This window comes from Alosa pseudoharengus, unplaced genomic scaffold, assembly GCF_046254945.1.
Source record: "Alosa pseudoharengus isolate Yale_2024_CS ecotype anadromous, Long Island Sound unplaced genomic scaffold, YU_APseudo_1.1 YU_APseudo_1.1_scf_12, whole genome shotgun sequence".
Lineage (NCBI taxonomy): Eukaryota > Metazoa > Chordata > Actinopteri > Clupeiformes > Clupeidae > Alosa > Alosa pseudoharengus.
Window position 1 is genome coordinate 7,396,794 of NW_027468587.1, and position 25,153 is coordinate 7,421,946.

The following is a 25,153-nucleotide window of genomic DNA, read 5'->3' on the forward strand; positions in this document are numbered from 1 at the left end:
CCTCAGGCATCAGCGCACCGGCAAGAATGCCGCTTCAGTACTGTCAATTGAACTTGTAATGCATGGCAGATACTTTACACTCTCAGAATTTCGGACGGGAAAATAAGGACTTATGCCATTGAAGCTGGGATTTAGTGCAAGAACATATCTTTATTTTATTAATTGTAGGCTATAGTCTGCTTTGACGTTGGAACTTAAACTGGAGTATGCTAATACATATTTAATTGGACTGCGCGTTTGTCTTCGTATTTCTTGATTTGGTCTACAAAACGTTCTGTATGTTAAGTTAATTAATCCTTTGAATTTGGAAGGATTTCAAATATGTGGACCTTTCTTGGGATCGCAAGTTTTACTTTTATGTTTAAAAAATGCGACGCTGTAATCGATTTTGCCCACAAAGAAATCGTCCTTGTTGCCGTGGCGTTTATCTCAGTAGGCTTGCTTTTGACCTATGCCAGATATCGCTATGGACAATCGATTAAAGTTCCGCAGATAATACATTTGCCACTGGACATACTGTCAGCCCTTCCACTCACAAATAGGTTATTCTCAAAATCATCGATTTCGCATTACGGGAGTTCTGCAAGCTCTTCAAAAAAAGTAAGTGATGAACTCATCCACACGCACAATTTCTTTATTAACCCTTACATAAATGTAAGGCTTTTGGCAAACAGTTGCTTTTAAACTTTGCCAATATTGCCGCAAATTTGCAGCAAGGTCATTTTCACATGCAAATTTGGGTTTGCGGCAAACTTGTGATGGACTGGTGAACTTTGTGGTAAACTTATGGCAAATCATTTGTTCTTTTGTTTCATATGGTTCTATTCTTTGCTATAGGTTTGCTCTGTTTGCAGCAAGTTTGCCTCAAGTTCATATTTTTACATTTCTGGCAAATATTCAAGTGAGGCTAAACCTCTTAAAATAATAAAAAAAAAAATACAAAACGCTGATTGAATAAAAATGATTTTATGGATCACCTATAGGCTGCATTCTTTATGTGGTTTTATCTCTGAATTACATATTATCCAAAAAGTGACTTATACATTGGCCATAGAGAACACATTCACATTCCACAGATGAGATAACAAAGACCCATATGCCGATACATTCCAGAGGGCTGGCTTCAAACAATTTAAAAATGTCAGCAATGTCAGTTTTCCACCCGTGCCTAGCGTGTCCTCTCTCTAACTGCCCGTGCACCCCTCCCACTGCCAGGCGAGCGCCAGGAGAAAACGAGCAGAGGTGCAGACAGCATCCAATGTGGAGACCGGGGCAAATGGCACCGCCACCACTGACCATGAGCCGGACATCCTTATCGTGGGTGCCGGGGTGTTGGGTTCTGCTATGGCAGCGGTCCTTGCCCGAGACGGCCGGCGGGTGACGGTGATAGAGCGGGACCTCCGCGAGCCAGACCGGATCGTGGGAGAACTGCTCCAGCCTGGAGGCTACCGAGCCCTGAAAGAACTGGGGCTGGAGAGTGAGTGCACTGCACCCTGATTGCTGGAGGAACTAGAACTAGTCAGGATCTTCATGAGAGCTCTGCTTCTGTCTGCCTTGTGTAACCTGACATAACTACACATGGGTGACCACACATCACTGGACTCTCACTGGCTCATCTTTTCTCAGAACTCATCTCTCCCTCTCTCTCTCTCTCTCTCTCTCTCTCTCTCTCTCTCTCTCTCTCATACTCACAAACACGCACACACACACAGACACACACACACACAGAGACAGACAGACAGACGCACACACGCACCCACCCACACACACACACACACACACACACACACACACAAAGAGTTCATTACACTCCTTGACTTATTTACACTCTTCACGCGTATTGACCTGGAGCCTAACCTGATCCCTGTGGCTGCCTACAGGTGCCGTTGAGGGCCTGGACGCTCACGTGGTCAACGGTTACGTGATCCATGACATCGAGACCAGCACCGAGGTGGAGATCCCCTACCCTCAGGAGGAGAACGCCATCCAGTGCGGCCGTGCCTTCCACCACGGCCGCTTCATTATGGGCCTGCGGCGTGCCGCCCTTGCTGAGCCCAAGTAAGCCACGCGGTTTTTAATCTCATGAGGCGGTCAAACATGAGACTCAGACAAGGTTCTTAGGGAGGCGTAGTGGGATGACTCATAGAGGTGTAGTCAATTAGTCATTGTGTGCGTGTGTGTGTGTGTATTAATAGGTGACTTAAGAAAGTGGCATACTCCTTGACGCGCGTACTGTATGTTGGGAGGCACAAGACACCCCCCTCGCATGCCGCGTTGATGACGCGGTTTTCGCCTCGCGCCACATGCGCAGGACACACACACGCAGGACTGTATTCAGGTTAGGGTTGAGGCCACTGTCAGTTTTTGCTCAGCCAGGGAATGTGTGTGTGTGTGTGTGTGTGTGTGTGTGTTTGCATTTGTGTGTGTGTGTGTGTGTGTGTAAGTTAGGGTTGAGGCCACTGTCAGTTTTTGCTCAGCCAGGGAATGTGTGTGTGTTTGTGTGTGTGATGTAATTACATAATGTATTTAGAGGAAAGACAATTAACTTTTTCTGTGTCAGTAATTGTTCAGAAATTGTGTTTGAATTAGAAATGGCAAAGTTCATCTGAGTGTTGACCCCTGGGCATTAGAAATGGCAAAGTTCATCTGAGTGTTGACCCCTGGGCATTTGGCATTGTGCAATCTGAAACGGTATGGCTTGTGTCTTCTTTTCTCTGCCAGCGTGAAGTTCATTGAAGGAACGGTGACGAGTCTCGAGGAGGAGGATGGCTGTGTGACGGGGGTCCAGTACAGAGAGAAGGAGAGTGGCGACACCAAGGTGATCACCGGCAGCCCCATGCCTGCAATGAGGGATCTCTTAGCCTGGCTAACACCAGACTGCTTCTCAAATAGAGTCAGAAGTTAAAGTTGACTAATATTTAGCAGACGCTTTAATCCAAAGTGACACAGACTCACAACAGTGGGTCCAGGAAAGGAACCCTGGCCGACCCTCACCCTAGATATGAGATTGAGAATGGGTCTAGGAATCCTCGATTCACTTCCGATTTCCAAGGGTCGTAACCAGCAGTCAAATAAACTTAAATTGGTACAATAAACTCTTAGCAACTCTTATCTTTTCAGAAGTGCAGCCTTTGGTTGTGTTGAACAGCACTGCTAACTGCAGTCCCCTGTTATTATATAAAGCCTGCCCCATGCCAGATCAGTTGTGATTGGTTCCTGTGATTGGGTTTTGATGATTCAGAAATATGGGGAGGGTCTTCAGATTGAACTGCAGAGCAAATGAAAATTTACTAACTGGTTCATCTGGGTTTACCCATGGCAAGAGATTCTTTTAATTTAGCTTCATGTACAGTAATTCAAGTAATCCCAAAGTAACTTTGAACAATCTTTTTGATGTATTGTGTTCTGTTTTTGTCTCTTAGGAAATTCATGCTCCACTCACTATTGTGGCCGATGGCTGCTTCTCCAAGTTCCGCAAGAGCCTGGTGTCGGGAAAAGTCCAAGTTTCCTCTCACTTCGTAGGATGCATCATGAAGGTGAACTCCTATGTTGATCTCTCATGTTGCCAACTGTGTATGGTAAAATGTTAGCCTTTAAGTATTATTTCCATGTCTTGGTCATAAAAAAATGGAATGTGTAGATGTTTAGTGAGGCAGTATAAATCAGTGAAGAAATAAAAAGAGCAATATGCTAGTTAAGTTGAAATAGAAATGATCACATTTAGATGGCATGGAAATGAAGGAACACGTGACCTAAAGAGTGACTCCGGGCTCTCCTCCAGGATTCTCCCCAGTACAAGGACCACCATGCTGAACTGGTCTTGGCTGACCCCAGCCCAGTGCTTGTCTACCAGATCTCCTCCACAGAGACCAGGGTGCTGGTGGACATCAGAGGGGATATGCCCAGAGACCTGACTGGCTATATGGCAGACAAGATCCACCCTCAGCTACCAGGTCTGAGAACTTAGTTTAGCACCCTATGATCCCTAAGAACTTAGTTTAGCACCCTACTGTATGAACCCTAAGAACTTAGTTTAGCACCCTATGGTTAGCACCCATTCCTATAGAAAAGAATAAACCAAAAGGCAGAAGCAAAAGTAGTGGAATGAATTCTACATTTCTTTGCCTCTAAGTGGCTAAGGGACTGCCCTTGCTGGGATTGTCCAGAAATAGAGGGGGGGGGGGGTAAAGCTCAAGGGATTACAAATAAAGAATGATGGTAATTACCCAAGGTGGAAACTACTTTTATGAATCTTTAGAATTTAGAAGTTAGAATCCTGGGCTTTGTTGGGCATGTCTAGGCAGTGTGGAAGAACCTAAAATGGTTTGTGGAGTTCCTATGAGTTGCCAAAGGCCTTTAACCTAGTTACACTGTGTCATCAGATTTGATAATGGCTCCATCCTAACAACTCTGACTTTAAACTCAACTCAATTACGTCATCTTGTAACAAGATGAATCTTATTCCAGTAATGTCTTACTTTACCCACCTGAAGGATAGGATTCTCTGGATATTGGTGTCTCAAAGTGATTCATTTGGCAAAAATATGTGTTGTTTCAGATGAAGAGTCACATGACATGACCCTCCCACTATTGTTGTCTCCTTAGAACATTTAAGGGAGCCTTTTATGGTGGCGCTGCAGAATGATCGCCTGAGGTCCATGCCAGCCAGCTTTCTGCCCCCCTCGCCAGTTAACAAACCAGGTAAACCAGTTTTACACCAACACGTCAGCTCACGCAACAGAGCTGTGTTAGCTCAACATCTGAGGTGACATGACATCATCATCACTTAAGTTGTTGAGGGCTGGGTATGTCCACGATTTTCACAATGTAAAACAACACACCTGACATCAACAGCAGAACTGCAAAGGCCAGATCAAATGCAATGTGATATTTAAGGAGTGTTCAGAATATAGTATTAGTATAGTATATATACTCTTTTGATCCCGTGAGGGAAAATTTGGTCTCTGCATTTATCCCAATCCGTGAATTAGTGAAACACACTGCACACAGAGTGAGGTGAAGCACACACTAATCCCGGCGCAGTAAGCTGCCTGCAACAGCGGCGCTCGGGGAGCAGTGCCTTAGGTGCCTTGCTCAAGGGCACTTCAGCCGTGGCCTGATCAGGGTTCGAACCGGCAACCCGGTTCCGGTTCCATGTCCGAAGCGCTAACCAGTAGGCCACGGCTGCCCTATGCCGAAATAGCACACGGCACAAACTGGCCAACATGTACAACAGGGTGATAGCACTGTGGGGAGATAATAGATCTGTAATCACAAACATTCCTATTTGTAACTTACCCCCCCCACACACCCCCTTTTGTCCTCTAATTTGCTAGGTCTTTTTATTGTTTATTTTGTTTTGCTTTATTTGTAAAATGTGACTACAGCTATTGTGTACTGCGATTGTAATCTCGGTATCATTTATAAATGAGGGCTACCCTGAATCAATTTCTGAGAATGAAATCAAGGTTGAATGGATATGGAGGTCATGTAATGCCAAAAGTCATGGGAAAGCACCAGAGCCCCATACATCCCTTTCTACTGTGATTAGTCTTTAAGGCATATTATTGTGGGTATACATGGCTATATATCGTTGCTGTAAGGTAGCAGCGTGGATGGATGTCCATGTCTGACGGTGGACTTGTAATCTGTCCCCTGCAGGGGTGCTCCTTCTGGGGGATGCCTACAACATGAGACACCCTCTGACGGGAGGCGGGATGAGCGTGGTCCTGAACGACGTGCGCATCTGGAGGAGCCTGCTGCAGAGCATCGCCGATCTCTATGACAACGCAGCCATGCTCCAGGTTAGTCAGTGCCCTCTGGTAGCTCTCTCAGGAGGCCAGAAACAGTGTGATCGTGGGCTCAATGCTTACCAAGGTTAAGTAGTTATATATAAATGAAAAGTAACTGTATTTTGAGCCATTTTGAGAAGAGAAGGAGAAAGCCATGCCTGAAAGTTAATCGTCTGATTGCCAGTCTGCTACTGCTAGCACAGACAGGAGTGTCTGATTACATTCTGGTAGAGCAAACAGGGCTGTTTGTTCGGAGGTTTTTGTAAAGGAAGTCTCGCTGGTCTGCTGTTGCCAAGCTAGGACTGTTTAACACTGCGACTGGAGAGTCCTGTTTGCTTTATGGTGAGCACACATTGTGCTGCTGATAACCTGAGCTCCTCAAACTGAATGTGTTCCAAAACACAATGTATCCCCGATTAGTGGTCTCTACAAGACGCCTTGCGGCTTGACAAGGATGGTGCCGATTATTCCTCGCACTGATAAGGAACCTGTTTGCTTGAATTATTTGATCATGTTTTTTTTTTTTTGCATCACATCTTTGCCCTGTAGGCCAAGAAGAAGTTCCACTGGGAGAGGAAGTCTTCCCACTCCTTTGTGGTGAATGTGTTGGCTCAGGCGCTGTACGAGCTGTTTGCTGCTACAGACAGTAAGTAGGCATGGTCATTCTGTATGTGAGAAATTGTCACCAGCAGGGTACTGTGACCAGCCAAGTGAATCAAGGACATCCAATGTAGGATTAGGAAAAACATGCTCTTCCTCACCAATGTATGAAATGTTACACCCATGTTCCACCGCACTAACCACACGGTCATGTGAAACCTGCTCGAGATGCATTCGTCCCCACTAGAGCTCACTAGTGATTAGTAAATTAGTCTTTTATAATACATATTCTGGACTGTGGCTACAATGAGCATGGTACGTGTCATTTGTTTACTAATGTTTGGTTGTGTTCTGCAGACTCACTGCATGAGTTGAGGCGAGCCTGTTTCCATTACTTCAAGCTGGGTGGAGAGTGCATCTCTGGACCCATTGGCCTGCTGTCTGTGTATGTACTGCATTCGCAAACCCTCATAGTCAAATAATACTGGATTCAGCACACTGACTATAACTGATTATTACTAAATGTATTATTTTTTAATCAGATAGTAATACATGTTACTTAATACTTACATGATACTTAAATATGTGAACTGAATAAATTCAATGTAAAACTTTAAAACTTTGTGATAAAATACACAGTATACTGAACGTTGTGTTTGGATGTTGTGTTTTATGGTTTTTCTCTAACTCAAGAGTTGGGTAGCAAAGAGAAAATCAGACGCTGGATTGACCCCCTGTTGAGTGTGTCGTGGTCTAATCCCCCTCCATCTGTCACTTCCTCCTCTCCAGGCTGACCCCTAAGCCCATGACCCTGATCGGGCACTTCTTCGCCGTGGCTCTGTACGCCATCTACTTCAGCTTCAAGTCCGAGTCTTGGCTCACCAAACCCCGGGCCGTGGTCAAGAGCGGCGCCATCCTGTACCGAGCCTGCACTGTCATGTTCCCCCTCATCTACTCCGAGTTTAAGTACCTGGTGTTCTGAGCCGCCTGCTGACCCCCGAGACGCACTCGGAGCCCAAACCCCAAAACTCAAGGCCTTAGGGAGTCACAGAGCCTGCTGCTTTTGTTTTTGTTTCTTTTCAATGGGTACTTTCTGAGATTGAGCGGACAAATCTATAATGTCAGCTCCATGGGGATGCTGCACATCTGATCTGGGGAGGCATGGCTCTGTCTGTTTAAGAGGGTTATGTTTGCCTGGAGAGTCTTAATGATAATCAATCATATGGTGGTGAACTGAACTGGACAGCTAGCAAAGGCCTATTCCAGAGATTGACACATTCAACAGTGTTTTGGACTGTTAAAGTACCTGTCAATATCCATTACTGGCTCCCTGGCCAGCATATTACCTCACTCTGACTACTGTCACTGTGTCCTACATGTATGTTCAGTGTCATCACCAGTCAGGACTTAGGCTGCATCTGGTGCCTTCACCCACTAGAAGACCTCTCTTTAGTGCAGCCAGGTTTTATGACAGAAATATGATCAATGGATCTAAGTGCAAATCATATGAAGTGCAAATGAACAATGGCTACTTCATGCTCATGCTGCAATAGTGATAGGAAAATCCATATTTGTAAAATGACTTTAAACCGCTGTGCCACTAAATTAAGCCTATTTCTTTTTGGCTAAATGGTTTTATATCAAGTAGAGAAGCATTTTTGAGCATATTAACATAGCCCAGAAGTCTGGGTGTTCATCAGAAACTGTGGCTTAGCTGGCATATTTTCTTTAATTGAATTCAATGCACTTGTATCAAACTTATGCACTTAAGATCCTACTCAGGAGAAATGTGATTGTGCTGCTGGAGGAAATGGTCTGGTACAATTATTCATCCGACACAAAAATGTGGTGCACTGTTGAAGTGCATCGCACATTCCTTTGAAACTATTTTTTAATTTGTCCTAACACCATATCACAGTGATTTGTCTGATTTGAGCCTTAGACATTTTGTGTACTGAAGAAAGACACCGGTGAAGTTCTTAATTACTTCCAAGACACATCATGATGACACTGGTCTGAGTTTGTGGGAAACTGAGGTGTCTATTTTGCCATTCTGACGGCCTTATGGAATAGAAAGGAAGCTGAGTGAATGAACACAGAGGAAATGACACGTGTATTAGTTGTTTTAAAAAAGCAAGTTGAGAAAAGTGGACCAATGGAGGAATTCAGTTTGATTGACCACTTAAGAGCCCTTCAAATGAAATGCCTTTGATTTCAATGGAATTCTGACTTCTATTGCCTTTGAGTTGTATGGAAAGGACACGCAAGCATGTGCTTTCCGACTGATCCTGTTATTACATTTTGTAAAATCTGTCTGATTGACTGCAAGCTGTTTGGTTACAAAATCATAACAATTTGCAACTATTTGCGATTATGTGAGAAATCAGTTTGTTTGTAACATGAATTATATGTCTAGATCATTTTCACTGTCATTAAAGTTGTTTTCTGTACCGTCTAGTTGTGGACCAGAGGGGAGTATTTACAGTTGAACAATAATCTCATGATGCACACTTTAAAAGTCTGTCACTCTAATCATTCCTTTTAAAACTGTTGCATATTGACCTTTCAGATGCCCCTTGTGTCTGTAAAGTTCCCTCACTTAATATTGTGAAATGCATCAGCAAACATAGCATACAAAGAATGTTAAGCATTAAAGCTCATTAAATGTTTACATATAATGCACTTTGCATTCACAATCTATTTGGTGACACAATTTAATCACCAAGCATTGCCCTCAGTAATAACAAACACTGGGTTTAACAGTGTGGCTTTAACTACTACATCTATGTAGTTAATGCTATTTGCCATGGAGACAAACATCACAACCAGTAGTGTCCACTAGGTGGAGCAGCTCTGCAACTCACAGCAAAGAACCAGGCGTCCTCACCTTTTACATAACTTCTGACCATCACAGGGCAGGCCAGATACTTCTTTACACACACTCCACACACACAGCTGCGTGTTTTTTGCAAATTAGACACTCTTTCATTGTTTTATTCATACATAGATTAATACACAACTAGAAAGTATTTCCGAGGAACTGCAAAATGTGCTTGCTCAGGTGCAGTTCACCAACGGGAGCAGACAATGAATTATGGTGCGTTGAACTCAAAATCGGGCGTACAGGTTAAAGGTTACATGCATTAATGTACATCCAAAAAGCCAAAACACATTTTTGCTCGTTTGCGACCCCTAGGTTAAAGGGCACAAAATGATATGTGTGCCCTCACAATGGAGTCCCGAGTCCCTGTACCAAGTTTTGTTTTGATAAATGAAAGTGTTGCTGAGATATGAGCTAACTTTCTGTAACTCCCCTAGTGGTTGAAGGTCACCAAATGTATTGTGTGTCCTAAGGTTGGGATCCCAAGTCAATATACGCAGATTGGTTTCTGTATGTAAAAGCGTTGCTGAGATATGAGCCTACTTCCTTTGATTATATCGACCCCCTAGTGGTCAAAAGACACCAATGGCCCTTTTCCATTACGGACCGGGGCTGGCCCAAGGCTTTTCTCCAGTCTTAAACACCGGTGCGTAGCCTCTGTATTGTGTTTCCATAAGGAAATGTTACATCGGGGACATTAGCTAACAATGCTAGAAACTTCTAAACAGTGCTTAGCAACGACACCGTAAGCATACATCAAATTAATTACAAGAACATTTAAACAAGTCATAACATTGCAAAATAATTAAGGATACAGGCTCTTACAAAGTTTTTATATATATGTAGGTCGTTTTTCTTCACAAAAATAAGCAGTCACTTATGTTGCTAGGCAACCCTAAACAAATGTTACCAGTCTATTTTAAAATTTCTCTGGTTTTATTGTTGCGTCGTACTCCATTCCAAAAGTCCTCGGTTCAGCCCCGATTCGGCCCTGCCCTACTCCAGGGCCGACCTGAGGCTGTCTAGGCCGCGGCCCCAGTCTGGCCTCAATCATGAAAATATAAAAAGTCTGAGGCTTTACCCCAGACACAGGGGTTTTACCCCATAGTGGAAAAGGGCCACAAATGTATTGTGCGTCCTCAGGATGGGGTCCTGAGTCCATGTACCAAGTTTGGATTTCAAAGCAATTTTGTTTGGCTGTGACGGACAAATCTAAAGTTTAGTTGCTAACTTTACCGTTTAACTTTGCCGTGGCCTACTGGTTAGCGCTTCGGACTGAATTGCCCTTGAGCAAGGCACCTAACCCCTCACTGCTCCCCGAGCACCGCTGTAGCAGGCAGCTCACTGTGTCGGGATTAGTGTGTGCTTCACCTCACTGTGTGTTCACTGTGTGCTGAGTGTGTTTCACTAATTCACGAATTGGGATAAATGCAGAGACCAAATTTCCCTCACGGGATCAAGAGTATACTTATACTATACTTGACAATATCGACATAAGAGTGACATGACACTGTCATGATGAACACCGGAATAATACACGGGAATAATAATAAGAAAACTTAAGAACAATAGTGTGGTGCTTTCAGCACACTAATTATATATCTCGTCATTATTGCCTTTAATGACAATGTACAATGCAAGCTAGCTATATGGAAAGGCAGGAATGCTATATGTCTGTATTATTTCTTGATGTTTTATGCTCCCAACATTGTCTTCAAGGCAGCGCTAAAGGTTAAGGTTAGGTTTAAGATAAGGTGCCTTTAAGTTGACGGTGGCAGTGCTGCCTGGAAGACAACGTTGAGGGCATAAAACACCATCGAGCGACTGTATTGTATAGCATTGGGTGCAGGATACACAACGTCTGAGAGCACACTGCTTGGGCCCCGAGAGGCTTTCATTACTCTTCTTAGTCCTTTGGCACCAGGTACAAAATCAACACACATCTTTCACCAGCAGGTCCTGTTCAGATGTGACCTGTTGAAAACTGAATTTCTTAAGGTGACCTAATGTGTAAGCGGATATCAGTGTCCACTGGTGCTTAAAGTGGGCACTCATGTTTCAGTCTCACAGGATGTGTACAGCAAACTAGACTGTTGTAAGGTCAGATGACTTAATTTGCAAGGTTTTGTTTAGGGTCAAAAAGGCCAAAGGCAGTTCGATTAAGAGCAACTTTGTATCCTATTCTCCTTCTCCAGACACAATAGAAACAGTTAATGCCTGTTAACCTCTTAGGCCTTCAATTCAACATAGAACTTTTAACTTACTGTAAATCAGAGGGCCCGAGTTCAGCGGTGATATAGGTAGCGGGAATTTTTTTTCTTCTTTTAACACACTTAATCTAAAAGTACCTTGCGGACATGTATACAGAGGTTAAGTGTTTGTATGACTGCATAACTTTTCAGGACATCTAGTAACATTTGACCTGCACAGTCAAGGTAATATTAGTTAAACTTAACGAACACAAGGGGTCTACTAACATTTGACCTGCACAGTCAAGGTAATATTAGTTACACCTAACGAACACATTTGACCTGCACAGTCAAGGTAATATTAGTTAAACCTAACTAACACATTTGACCTGCACAGTCAAGGTAATATTAGTTACACCTAACGAACACAAGGGGTCAGTACAATGCAACAATTAAAAAAAATGCTCTGAAAGTATGTGGAAACCAATACAGATTAATATTTTTCCCTTCTGCAGATATAGCACACAACACACAGGAAAAATTTTAGCACATGAAAATATGCAGCGTTAATTAAGAGGACACGTTTCCGGAATCTCCAGTACGGAGTCTCATTATGCATTATGGGACACAACTGCATCCAAAGAGAAAAACATGACTAGGCTATATACTTTACTCTAGTATGGTCTCTATGTCTTTTTCATTTATTATCCATTATCTCCCACATCTCTGTGTTGTCTTTTTTGGAGGAAAATCAATTAATAATAGATATTACACAGAAGTTAGTTATTATGACTAAGGCTAGGTCTTCATGGTTGCCTGCAATATCTGTGACATTGTGACATTGTGCTCACATTAAATTATGTTTAATAATATAAATTGATCTATACAAGTGTCTACTGCCTTTGACATCATCCTGTCCTCCTGCCTAGGGATATTTTTGGGAAATATACCTCTTTCTTAGCAGTCAGCTACAACCCTCAAACAGCTCATAGTAGATGCACAGCAACAACACCAACATTCAATAACATCTCGTTCCAGATTAAGACAATTTATTTAGCCTTTATTGTCATTTATACATCACTGTTACATTGTATTCCGGTGAAGTAGTAGTAGTAGTAGTAGTAGTAGTAGAAGGATTCTCTTTAAATTCATGTTATTTATGTCACTCCACAAGAGCACAAATACTGATGTGGAAGACCAGAGAGGGGTAGACAGCTGCTGAGACACAACAGGTTATGTACATCCCTGTGTCGTCACCCCGCAGAGGAGTCCTGGGAACTGCCATTGATCAGGCCCAACAACTAATGCTGCTATGCCCTTAAGGACAAGAGTGACCTTCAGGATGACCTTCAGCATCACCTCTCTTCTCGTCACCCCACACGTGGTTTCACCCTCCACCCCCTCTCCCAAATCCCAGCAGCCAGCCTTCAACTGACAATGACAATTATGTTTTAGAATCTACTGGAAAAAATTAACAAAAAATAACCAAAACCAAAAAATAGATATTTACTGTACAGCTACTGCTAACAGAGATCCTAATAACCTGGCCTTATACTAGATTAAAGTGCTAGAAGCAACCCACCAATCCACACGTCATATATATTTGTATATATATATATATATATTTATATTTATATATATATAGGAACAAATCTACTATTTAAACATTAATGTACAGGGTAATATACAATATATTTGTAATTGTAACAGCTGAAATGTCAGCACAAAAAAGATTACCGTCACACATAACAGCAACATATATATAATATATATAATTATATATATTATATATATTATATATATATTTATATATAATCATATATAGTTCTGTAATATATTCCTGAAAAAAAAGAAAAAAAAAGAAAACACGCCTCAGGCTTTTCAAATGATACCCAGAAAAGCAGTTGTTATCAAGACGTTAAAAGCTTGACAAGTTCTCTCTGAAAGAACAACAATAAAACAGGCAGACCAAGTGCCCGCCTGGATTATCTGAGGTCACAGGACAGTAATTTTGCATATTCCACAAATCTATTGCGACACATTACTGTCTACAAACAGCACGCTCGGGCCCCCGAACAGAGGCTTGCGTTGACTGAACTCACATGTACACCCACTTAACAGAACATTACAACGATGGATAATTCTGGTTAAGAGCTACGTATGTGCTTTGGACACTTGTGTGTGCTATGATGATGGACAACAGAAAGACTACAACTTCACAACACTTTATTATCATCATCATCGTCGTCGTCATCTTCACTTTTTCTCACCCTAGGTGCCTCAGAAGAAATGGGAGCTGTGAACGGTACACTTGCTCTATGCGGTTCCGTGGTTCCGCAGTTCACCCACTGTTCCTGCTGAGGTTCCCAATCCCCTCCCCTTAGCCTGTGATGTTACTCTGAAGATCAAAGGTTTTTTTTTTTCTTGCTTGTTTAGCCTCCTCCACGCACATCGACATTGCATTAGTGACGTCCTAAATCCTCGACCCAAAGGGAGGACCAACCTGGTGCTTCCTGGTTTCGGTCTCCGCCTCTAGACTACAGCAGTTCGTACTCCGATCCGTCTTAAAAACACACTTGCCACTATCGCCTCTGCACGGTGTCTCAAAGTGCACCAGCAGCAACCCCTACCCATGCTGCTTTGCAAGATGGCTGACAGCTAGCCGGGCTTTGTTAAAGCCCCCCCTCCCCCCCCCTCAAAAAACTCCTCTCAAAAAAACTCCCCTCTCTGCTCTTGACACCTCCCTGAAGCTGTGCACAGCTTGAACGAAACGCTTACACACGAAGAGAAAAACAATGATATAAAGTAACTGCACGAAGAAAAGCCCTGTGTTAAGATGCAGGAGGAAATAATAACGGACGACAAGCATAGTGACGTTATGCTTCCTTTAACAGGCTTCTTGGGAGCCAAAGGGGATGTGCAGTACAGTTTAGGACGCTGCCATTCGCTGAGGAGCGCTGAGGCCTTCCGCGCTCCCCTCTCTATCGGCGTACCCTCCCCTTAAACCCAAGCCGCACCACCCGCCGAACGGTCACTCAAAAGACCAGATCTCAATATCCTGCACTACAAAGTCCTCCTTCTGCGAGAGCATGGGGTTCCCGAAGGTCTTGCAGGAGTGACTTCTGCCATGGTACAGGTCTCCGTCCAGCCACAAGCCAAACTCCCCACTGCACAAAACAAGAAGTACAGTACAGTACAGTGCAAAGCATACAAAGCTGGCCAACAAGACTACCATGGCTGTCCCTTTTTCTATTGGCAATAACACTTATTTTACCTAATTGTATGCATAGTTTTGGTCTTTCTGCACAAGGGTAAATAACTGACAAAAAAAACAACAAAACCTGCTGAATCATTTAGCCCCCTTCAGGTGCAAGACAATTTTCCATCAGGTCTACTCACCTTCCTCCTCCAAATGCCAGGGAATCCATATCTCCTTTGATGAAGAAAAGGTTATCTCCAGTCCACTTGTATGCCTAGAGGAACACAGCGATAGGGTAGGTTCATGATTATTAGTTTAAAGCACTGGTCAAGAAGCCAGCGGTCCCAATGGTCACCGACTCACTTCCCCAGGATAGATGAGGAATGTGCAAAATCTCTTTACTGTGCTGCTATTCACAGTAGCTAAGGGGCGACTTCTTAAGGGCACATATTTTAGTCACTTGACCACTGTCCATTCCCGCACAGCCATAGAGGAAAGCTTCATGTGAAATTAACTGTAAATATATAGAGCTCTTACGGACAGGCCACTATAATGTGAACGCACTGAGAGATGGACAGTCAGATACTGTGGACATAGGGCAAGCATTAAATGCTTTGGTTGGTTGGTGCCGTCTGTCGATTGGCTTGATTGGCCGGTGCCGTCTGTCGGTGCAGCAACAGCTGAACTTCTCAACGCGAGCGACGGGAGAAACGCGACGCGACAGACCCACAATTCAGTTCGGCAACGGATGACGTGAGCCCATGTAAAGTGAATGGGATGCGTCTCCAGCACTGCAACGCAAGCAGCTGTGTGTAGAGGTCGTAAGTATCTATTTCTATAAGAATGGCACAAAAACTAGCTGTGTCTTATATTTACAATATTCAAAGAGAATCTCAAAGCACACACTACTGAGCTTGGATCCTAATAATGGTCTATTTACTCGGGGGATGTGAGACATCCACTATTGCTACAGATAATTCTTATAAAAGCTTTAACAAATTAGATTATTTCAAACAATTTAATACTGCTTTCAAATAAGTTTTTTTTTTTCTGACAGAAAATACCAGTGATGTCACGAGGACCCACGTTAAAAAAAAAAAAAAAAAGTAGTGTACTACAGTACTCAATATGGTCTCAACATCACCAGCAGACATACATTACCTCAAATTCTGGATGGAAGGTGAAGAGAAAGGTCTCTCCTGTTCCGTAGAAGCCCTCACTGACCTTAAAGGGTTCTGATGCAAGGGCACCAAACACCTACGACACAACAGGCGTATTATTAAGTCAGACTGCAGGGAAACTGATACTGCAAACCTCAGTTCTAAAAATAAATGCCAAATATTTCCTGTGTAACCATAATCTTGGAGAGTCTCAAAGAGCTCCAAAGAGACTTGGCACAATAAAATCTCCTCTGCCAGACGCCTCCTAGAAATGTTAGGCTAAGCGAATGGCAACACCTTACACTGCACTTTACGACTCGGACAGAATTACATCATTTAGCATTAACAGCAAACTGATGGAGACTTGAACAAAGATTTTGATAGAATGCATCCAAACAGTGAATATTCAGAACAACTGAATTCAGTCCTTACACAGCTGCGTCATATGAAATTGGCGCTTAAATCTTTAAACTGATGATTGACTGACCGTGCCGTCGGCGTCCTTGATGACCAGCAGCACAGGCGTGTCCAGGCCTTGCATGACTCTGTACAGGGTCTTTATGCTCATGCCATGCTTGGAGGTGCTGTAGGCGAGTGTCCAGGGGTAGCCAATGGTCCTGGGCGGGAGGTGCTTGGCCAGCTACACAACACAGAAGGACAGAGGGAGTGAAGTAAACAGCGAGAAGAGACACATTTGAGGGCTACTCCTAGCATGTAGCTTAGTGACACGCCTGGTAAACAGCGAGAAGAGACACATTTGAGGGCTACTCCTAGCATGTAGCTTAGTGACACGCCTGGTAAACAGCGAGAAGAGACACATTTGAGGGCTACTCCTAGCATGTAGCTTAGTGACACGCCTGGTAAACAGCGAGAAGAGACACATTTGAGGGCTACTCCTAGCATGTAGCTTAGTGAGACGCCTGGTAAACAGCGAGAAGAGACACATTTGAGAGCTACTCCTAGCATGTAGCTTAGTGACACGCCTGGTAAAGTTACCTAAGAGTAAGCAGTAAACCTCCTAAAAGAGTCCGTCTGCTAAGAGAATTGGGCCATTGGCCTCTCCTATTCAAATATTTACGACTTGAGTTAACTTGACAGAGGGGTATAATATGAAGCAAGATTACTGGCTTACCCAGGTAACTTTAGGAGTAACCGCTGATCTCAAAGCAACACATTACTTTAAAACAACAGCTGCTCAGGGCAGTGTTAGAAATCAGCGGTTACTCCCAAAGTTTGCCACTTACCTCCCCCCGCTTTGTAAGTACAGCCCTCTGGTTCATCACTAAACCACATGAATAGTGCCCTGGTCAGACAAGGTAGCACTATCAATGGGCAATAACAGTATTGTCAGTGTTGTTGACCTTTCCACATGGGCAAACTTCAGGCTAGAGAGATACCTGTATGACCCCGCATGAATTTTGCAACAGTGACTAATACATCAACAACACCACCACCACCTATCCACCCACACAGCCACCCTTCTCTGGCTTGCTTCATCCAGAGTCCACAGCTTGCACAGCATTCCCTTTGAATCCATCAGATTACGACGCCTTATTGAAAGCGCTTTAGTGATTTGCCAGACACAGGGGACTAGGGCACATGGAAATCCTGGGGCATTGGCACCTAATGCAAGACTGGTCTACAAAAGGTCTTTACCCAGAGGATTAGCCCAGTCTTATTCAAGCTGCTTCCCACAGCCTGTGGTACTTCCCGCGATACTTCCTGTAAATCTCATGGATAACAGAGCACAGCTGAACTGAAATGTCAAAGGGCAACTTTGAAGCACACTGGTCAAGGGACTGTTCATATTAGAGAAATGTGGAAAATTAAAGGTACACTATGCAAGAGTTTCACCTTAATATAACCTTTACGAAGCCAATTTGATGGGGCATAAAAAAAAAAGGTTTGGTTCCTGTTGGTTGTCAGTTGAGGCCATGGGTCGGTAGGGAATTTATTTATTTATTTATTTATTTTCCAGTGGCAGTAAGGGATAGGTAGAAAATCAATCCATCCAGGATTTCGCAAGGTTTTTTGAGACTGTTGCGACCTAAAATGTCTGGATGGAAGTTGTGGTGATTTTAGCTGTTTCTTGTGGAGAAATTGCGGGAGGAAGTGAAAATTGCAAAAATAGTTTAAATTTAGGGCAATTAAGGTTAGTAAGACCAAAATCACACTGATAATCTTGATGCTTATTAAAAAGGATAATCAAAGGTAAACAGTAAGGATTACAGAAAATCAAAGTAGGCCTACTTTATTTGTGAAAATGCTTTGACTGAGGTAATTCACAAAGCAGCATATATTTTGTAATTCATATTAAGTTCATATCTTTAATAATTCATAGTCTGTGGCCTGCATAATTACTAATATCCAAGTAAGTATCTAGTAATTTCATATTGATTTAAACTATTTGACTACACTTCTGTTTAATGTCATTACATTGGTGGTGTACGTCTAATTGACTGCCTGCCCCTTTAACCCTTAGAACCCTAAGCTGTTTTTAGGGCATTTTCACTACCTTTATTCATAAGGATTTATTCTGGTCATTGTAAGTGCCACACACATATATTATATATTGTTTTTTTCAGGAGAGTTTAAGCTATTCAGATCTGCCATCATTTCATGTATTAATACTAGCATTGATTTTATTTTGATTTTTAAAGAATTAAAATATAAAAAGTGTATTATAAAAATTCTTATATTTCGACATGTATCTCACCACAGCAAGCTCACAGCTCTACATGCATTTCATGTGTGTGTAGGGCAGACTGTCCTGAATCGGGCGATATAATTGCCATGTTGGAGGGATACTCTGGGGCTGAGCAATTTACAGAAATATTTGCTGTGTGATTTACGGAAATAAATGCTATTTTTTATTTAGTGATGAAAAATGACCTTTCTGCGCTCCATATCTGTGACACGAACTGATCTGACCTGACTTGACCCGAGGTTGCGTGTTAGCCTGCGTGCCTGTGTGTATGCAGTCATAATAATTCTCAACTCTTTACTGCATTGCCATGAACAAAGTAAAGGCAAAAAAGGTGTTTATTTGTTGAACAAATTGGGATGCAATGTGAGCCTTGAATTGGATGCCATGCAGGAATTTGCTAGGATCACAAAACCGGAATATGAACATGCTTTGCCATAGAGAAACACATGATAGCATTGGATTATAAACATGCTTTGCCACAAGAACAGACAAAAACGTGGGGTAAGTCCAGCTATATGAAGTTATTATTTTGCTGTCACTTCGTCTGTTTTATAACCCAGAAGGATGTACTTGGTATCAAATGATAGCTCTGAGTCTCCTCTTTCATCTGACATGCGTGGCATATCTATGCGATCACGGGTCCGCGAGTAATTCAAACGAGAGTAATGAGTATGCAGTGTTGGTTTGTGTACATGACGTTATTATTTTGCAGTCACTTCGTCTGGTTTTATAAGCCAGAAGGATCGATAAACATGGTACCAATGGATAGCCCTGTGCCCCCTCTTTCATCTGATATGCTTGCCATATCGATGCGATCACGGGTTCGCGAGTAATTCAAACTAGAGTAATGTGTGTGCAGGTGAACGCAGAGAAGTATAGACTGTAAATATGATGCAATTTGATTTAATTTCATGATTTTTTTTAATTTTCATACTTGATCGTACAGACAAGTGTGTAGTCTCGTTGGAAAGCCCCACTTCTGCTCTGTCGTGCAATAAAGGTTTCATCTTGCTGCGATGAACCATTCCGGAGCAATGTAACAGAGAAGAAAGGGTGTGTTTTTTGACGCACTTTGCGTCAATCGGGTTCTAAGGGTTAAGGACGTGAGAGTAGCCTAATTACATTTCTCAGTGGATTGGAAGGCTTGCATCTCACTGTGTTCGGCTACTAGTGTAAATCACTTTTTGCATAGTGCATTACCATATGTGGATGCAATTGGGAATGTCTTCTATGTCATTAGTTAAAATAAATGTTGAAAAAAACAACTCGAATGAAATCATTCTTGGATCATAGAAGAGGTAAATGTCTTGCAATTTTATTAATTTCTATGATTTTGGTAGCACTACTCAAACTAAGCCCACAAGCTAGCAAACATAAGCTTGACATAAACATGACATAAGCTAAAAGGACATATCCAGGTAAACGTTTGCCAATGGGTTGCATAGCCCAGTGTTTTTCAACCTTTTTTGTGCCACGGCACACTTTTGACACTTAAAATGTCACACGGCACACTAACATCCTGTGTGAAGAAAAAATAAACATACCATAGCCTAAAATTTCAAATAATACACAGATATGGCCTTATTATGGCTTCTATGCAAGACCTGCTCAATAAAACAAGCGCCCTCTGTTTCATTTGTAGGTGACTATATCTAATTTAATTGTTGTTATGAACTATGGGCTATATTTTGGGGCACCAGCGCATGGCGTACAGTTCGTTTGTCAGTCGCGCGAAGTTGAATTCGGTATTTTGCATCTTTATTTTTTAAGCATTGCGCCCAGGGGTGTGGCAATTAACAACCTAGGGCGGGCCCTGGCGCGTTGTCTAAAAATCGCTATCATACACCACCTAAACCTGGTCAGAAGTCAATGGCGAGTTGTTCATATGCTATTTTAAGAGCGCATGTCAACAGTCATATTGGCAGGTGCAGGCACCATCCTTCTATCATTCATGAACGCACACCAGCGCACGTCCATGCAAAGCATTACAAATTGCACGATTACAATGGTAAACATAATTAGAATAAAGATATTACGAAATACTGTACATCTCATGATGAGTAGTTATTCACCATCATTTGCAAATTGGTAATGACGGTTAAAAGTGATTAGGGGAGAGGCGAGAGACACGTATGGAGCACAGCTGAAGACGCACTGTCACGAGATATAAGCAACTCCTCTGCAGGATAAATGTTGTTTTATTCAGTCATTTGAGCAACATTAGGGTAAGTGTTGCTTTTTCCATCCTATGTTTTCGATGGTAACCCATTGTCAGTCAATAGTGAAAGTAACTGCATATAACTGTCTTGTCGTTGACTGACTCCTTGGTGAAGTTAGTTTCACTTTGCCAATGAGTTCAAATAATAGACGAGTGCAAATGCGTGAAGGCTATGCTAAGTTTTAGTAAAGCATGGTTTAAGAATGACTATTCCATACAGTCTCGCAAGCAGCCTCCTTCAAATGCGCCGTTGAATGCCAAAATACCGATGCATTTATTTGACATATCGCGCGTTGCGCCGTTAAAGGGAATGACAGATGTCATTCTCATTGGTTTAAAATGATGTTACGCCCCAAACACACCCATATGACTGATTAAAAGACCTAGGAACACCTTGTTACGCCATGCGCTCCACTTTTGAGGACGAAAACCCTCCCAATGTGAACTGGACATCCTACTAAATTTGAATAGACTTTTGACGAGTGACGATGCACTTTAGAATGTCATGATAGGGCCCTATGTGATGATTCTGTGAATACTGGATATGGGGCCCCGTTGTACAATGCCTGCATACCACAAATAGTGCAATCATACAATCAATGAGAGCATGTGGTTATAAATTCTTTAATGCAACAGTTGCTTTTCTGGACCAGTGAGTGACATTTGGGTAATTTTCTGCGGCACACCTGATGATCTCTCACGGCACACTAGTGTGCCCCGGCACAGTGGTTGAAAAACACTGGCATAGCCTACTCAAATGTCAGTAAACCAAGTAGGCCTTAATTAACTTACTTTCATAGCCAAGGTAGGTTAGCAACACCAGGTTGAGAGATGCAAGTAAGCAAATCATTAACGTTAGCCTTCTATTTATTGTCATCAAAACTGCAGAGGAACGAACACATAGGGCAGTCTTTGGTGTCATGTGCAGAAGTAAGTGTGCCATCTGGCTCAATATTCTGCGCGACTGTTGCGGTAGGTGACATTTCACAGTGAAACTACGATGATTGGTCAAATTTGCGAAAAAGTTGCGGTGTTTGGACAAAATTGCGAGTGCCTTGGTAAGTGACGAAAACAATCGTCTTCGTGAACAGCTGTGCATAGGCTACTTTGTAACAGAGAGAATACGCTCATCCCTATACATAACGCAAGGGGTAATTAATGTAATTATAGTTCGCATTTTATTTGTGGATTTATTTAATGTAGCCTAGACTATTTAGTGTTATTTCTTCCCCAAGCTCATAAAATAAATTTGGGTCGCACATAAATTGACAGGGTCGGTCGGAAACCGGAACCCAAGATTTTTCTTTTTTATGCCTGGTAAACAAACGTGAAATAGCCATACAGCACAGCCATACCGAGTCGCTAACAAGAGAATCAGCCATACAACTTCAAGAATGGCGGCCTGAAGACATCTTGCGAGAATCGTAAAACATTACCTTGTCAGTAGATATAGCTCTTTGGAGATAGTTTTTGCCTGTTGTTAATCCTTCACCTCCACAACAAAAGCATTTGCATTGTGTACAGGGGGAACAAGCCACAAGTGGGCTATTTACAACATTAGAGTTAAATATAAATATATCGCGACTCTGGGGGGAGCTCTACAGACACCAAAAATACCTGAACTATAGTATAGCTTTAAGGCACGAAAAGAGCTTGTATGTAATCCCTTATTCAGCAATTGTTGTCTAAGACTCAGGCAGGCACACAATGTAAACAAAAATGGCACCTCTAATTCTGGATCAATATGAGAAAGCGGGAAGAGCAGCTGATCGATATCAGTCTGGCTGCTGTTCTGCGCCCCCCCTCCCCTTGTACATGTACCTGTGGTGCTTTGCCATGTTGCATTGGGAATGAGAGGTACCTTCTCAATCTGGTCGCCTTCCAGAAGGTCACTGTCCTCACTCAGGTTAGGTCTGAACGTCTCTGGCTCCAGGGTGGCAGTGATGGAGCCACCATGGTTCGAGTTCACCTCCTCCTTGGTGGTAATCTAGAGACAGATATCAGCGGTCAGTACACGACACACGTACACACAAGGAATAGCAAACAGTGCATATATTTCTTATTATTTAGACTTCTAACTAGCTACAGTAACTGGAATTACAACTAAGCCGCTAAAAATAATCGGAGGGAAATAAATATGGTAACCTTTCTAGGTACAGGGTCCTACAGGGTACAAACTTAGCCAGGATAAGGCCGGAGCAGCCTACCTTCTCCATTGTTTAGTCCGAGCGAGTGGTCAATAATGGTTTGTTTAAAAATGTGTCCTCTCTTGAATTTGTGTGCATTTGTTTATTCAAAAAGGGAGTGAAACCAGGACCACAGCAAGATACTAAACAAATGCAAATGCTGGCACCGTGGAAGAAATGGAAACTAGATGCAAAATAGCCTCCCATGTTGTAATGGAGCAACTTTGAGAAGAAAAAAAAAAATCAGTCTAAGTCTATACGTTTCAGTCTAGATATAGGGTTGCTCAGCATTTTTATAGTTAGGACTAAGCATTGAAACATAATTACTGTTTACCCTGAATGTTGGCTGAAGAAAACGCATGGGCAACCAAACCAAAAGGTTAAGCACCCCAGGATTAGGCTCCGTGTCTAGCCTGAGTGGTTTAGCGAGAGCAGGGAAGTGCTTTAGGCGCTCAGCCCTGTGTGGCCTGTGGCGCGCTCAAGTTACCCAGCGCTTGCTTGAATTACCAGCATTGTCTTCAGCAAACAATTCAGCCACTCATCGATGCAGTCCTAACTTCCGCACCGTTCATCTATACCTCAAGACCATCAACACCCCCCCCCACCCCCCCAGAACCCAACACCCTGCCCACCTCCAAACAGGTATCGTGGCAACAGAGGGAAGGGAAGCACCATGACCGTTGAGCCAAAATTCCCTCATTTGAATTAGAAAACTGCCAGACACGGAGAATGGAAGCCTCAGGCACCAGAGAGCTCACAACGGTCAGTCTGACTTGGAGACCAGACTTGCTAGGAGGTGACTGAATGACTGGCCTAAAGAGCAGATCTCCCAATGGCATAAAGCTATTGGGGAAAATGTTGGTGAAAACGCCACAAAAAAACGAGTGTTTCTCTGGGCTCTTAGCATGGGTCCGCCATGGGACCTGTGTGTGTTGAAAGGCTGAAGGGTGTGTGTCTACAAGCGAGCCTAGAGAGGGGTGGCCATCGCACTGAGCACCTGGAGCCGCTTGCATAGGGCGCGCAGATCTTCGCTGTTTAGGGCGTCAATCCGCCGGTGGTACTCAGTCAGCGACACTACCTGGGGGAAGAGGAAGTGACCTGTGTGTCAGATGGAGGAGACGAGGATGGGCAGAGCAGAGAAGATGCAGAAGAGACGAGAGGAAAGCGAGAGGAGGAAAAAAAAAAAAAGAGATCCTGGGCAGGCTAAAGCTCTGCATCCTCCAGCTCTGAGATCCATGTGCATCTCCAGATGCCCTCCAGTGACCAATTGGAGTGTTTGAAAGGAGGGCACCGTGCAACTGAGGCACGCGAGTGAGTGAGGCTTGAGTGTGTGTTTTGCATGACTGTGCAAGCAAACCTCTCACTAATCTCACACCATGACAAGTGAAAAGAAGCCTGTGGATACATATCGCATAATACCAAGAGTAGTCTATTTTTTTTGACTGCTGACTGAATGTTTTCATCCCCTTACAAGCTTACAGTGCTTTCACACCTATAGGCCTTAGCCAGTTGAACTGAATTTGACCTCCTGGTTTGGTTCATTTGTGTAGGTTGGGCCACAGTTATCAGTCAGACCCAGAACATAACCATCTGACCACAACCATCAAAAATCTGCAGCCCAAAACAAACCAACTAGAGGGAAAAGCCCTACAAGGCACAGTTTCTCGTACATCCATGAATTAAACCTAGTGCTGGACTTCAGTGGATATATATCTGTCAGTGGATATATATCTGTCAATAATCATTTTAATGCATGTCTTAACATTTTATACTATTACAACCTGGTTTTATAGGCAACATGACACAAGGCTGTCATACACATTATTGCTGGCCTGGTTTGAAAGGCAACGCATTTCTATACGATAAGTCAGTTTCAGTTAGTCAGTCAGTGTCATAGGCTAAGTCAGTCCCTCAATGGTATAGTAAGTATATATACTCTTTTGATCCCGTGAGGGAAATTTGGTCTCTGCATTTATCCCAATCCGTGAATTAGTGAAACACACTCAGCACACAGTGAAGTGAAGCACACACTAATCCCGGCGCAGTGAGCTGCCTGCAACAACAGCGGCGCTCGGGGAGCAGTGAGGGGTTAGGTGCCTTGCTCAAGGGCACTTCAGCCGTGCCTACTGGTCGGGGCTCGAACCGGCAACCCTCCGGTTACAAGTCCAAAGCGCTAACCAGTAGGACACGGCTGCCCCCAATTATATGTCTATCAGCAAAG

The 25,153-nt window shown here is 43.1% G+C and overlaps 2 protein-coding genes across 7 annotated transcripts in view; one reads left to right on the forward strand and one right to left on the reverse strand.

Annotated features, from left to right (window-relative positions):
* The first annotated feature begins 20 nt into the window (after positions 1–20).
* Positions 21–8,847, forward strand: sqlea (squalene epoxidase a). The gene is made up of 11 exons (XM_076279959.1): positions 21–600; positions 1,216–1,477; positions 1,881–2,058; positions 2,722–2,818; positions 3,423–3,536; positions 3,782–3,953; positions 4,606–4,701; positions 5,662–5,804; positions 6,342–6,438; positions 6,750–6,837; positions 7,182–8,847. Exons 1-11 carry the CDS (start codon positions 322–324, stop codon positions 7,372–7,374), a joined length of 1,719 nt encoding a protein of 572 aa, XP_076136074.1. The 5' UTR covers positions 21–321; the 3' UTR covers positions 7,375–8,847.
* A 3,654-nt stretch (positions 8,848–12,501) lies between these two features.
* Positions 12,502–25,153, reverse strand: part of oxr1a (oxidation resistance 1a) — a 92,642-nt gene continuing 79,990 nt past the window's right edge. For 5 of the 6 annotated variants that reach the window (XM_076279963.1, XM_076279961.1, XM_076279960.1 and 2 more), the window contains 6 exons: positions 23,930–24,010; positions 22,608–22,733; positions 16,309–16,461; positions 15,823–15,918; positions 14,862–14,935; positions 12,502–14,629 (listed from right to left, as the gene is read on the reverse strand). In XM_076279963.1, coding sequence (XP_076136078.1) covers positions 14,494–14,629; positions 14,862–14,935; positions 15,823–15,918; positions 16,309–16,461; positions 22,608–22,733; positions 23,930–24,010 — 666 coding nt within the window. In that variant the 3' untranslated portion in view covers positions 12,502–14,493. The remainder of the gene's footprint in view (positions 14,630–14,861; positions 14,936–15,822; positions 15,919–16,308; positions 16,462–22,607; positions 22,734–23,929; positions 24,011–25,153) is intronic. The other variant, XM_076279962.1, reaches the window with a different exon arrangement.

Bases quoted from the DNA above. Each gene is read 5' to 3' on its own strand.
- sqlea (XM_076279959.1), top strand. From the start codon at position 322: ATGTGGACCTTTCTTGGGATCGCAAGTTTTACTTTTATGTTTAAAAAA. The intron at 1,478-1,880 runs GTGAGTGCACTG...GGCTGCCTACAG, and splicing joins GAAAGAACTGGGGCTGGAGA to GTGCCGTTGAGGGCCTGGAC. The intron at 5,805-6,341 runs GTTAGTCAGTGC...TTTGCCCTGTAG, and splicing joins ACAACGCAGCCATGCTCCAG to GCCAAGAAGAAGTTCCACTG.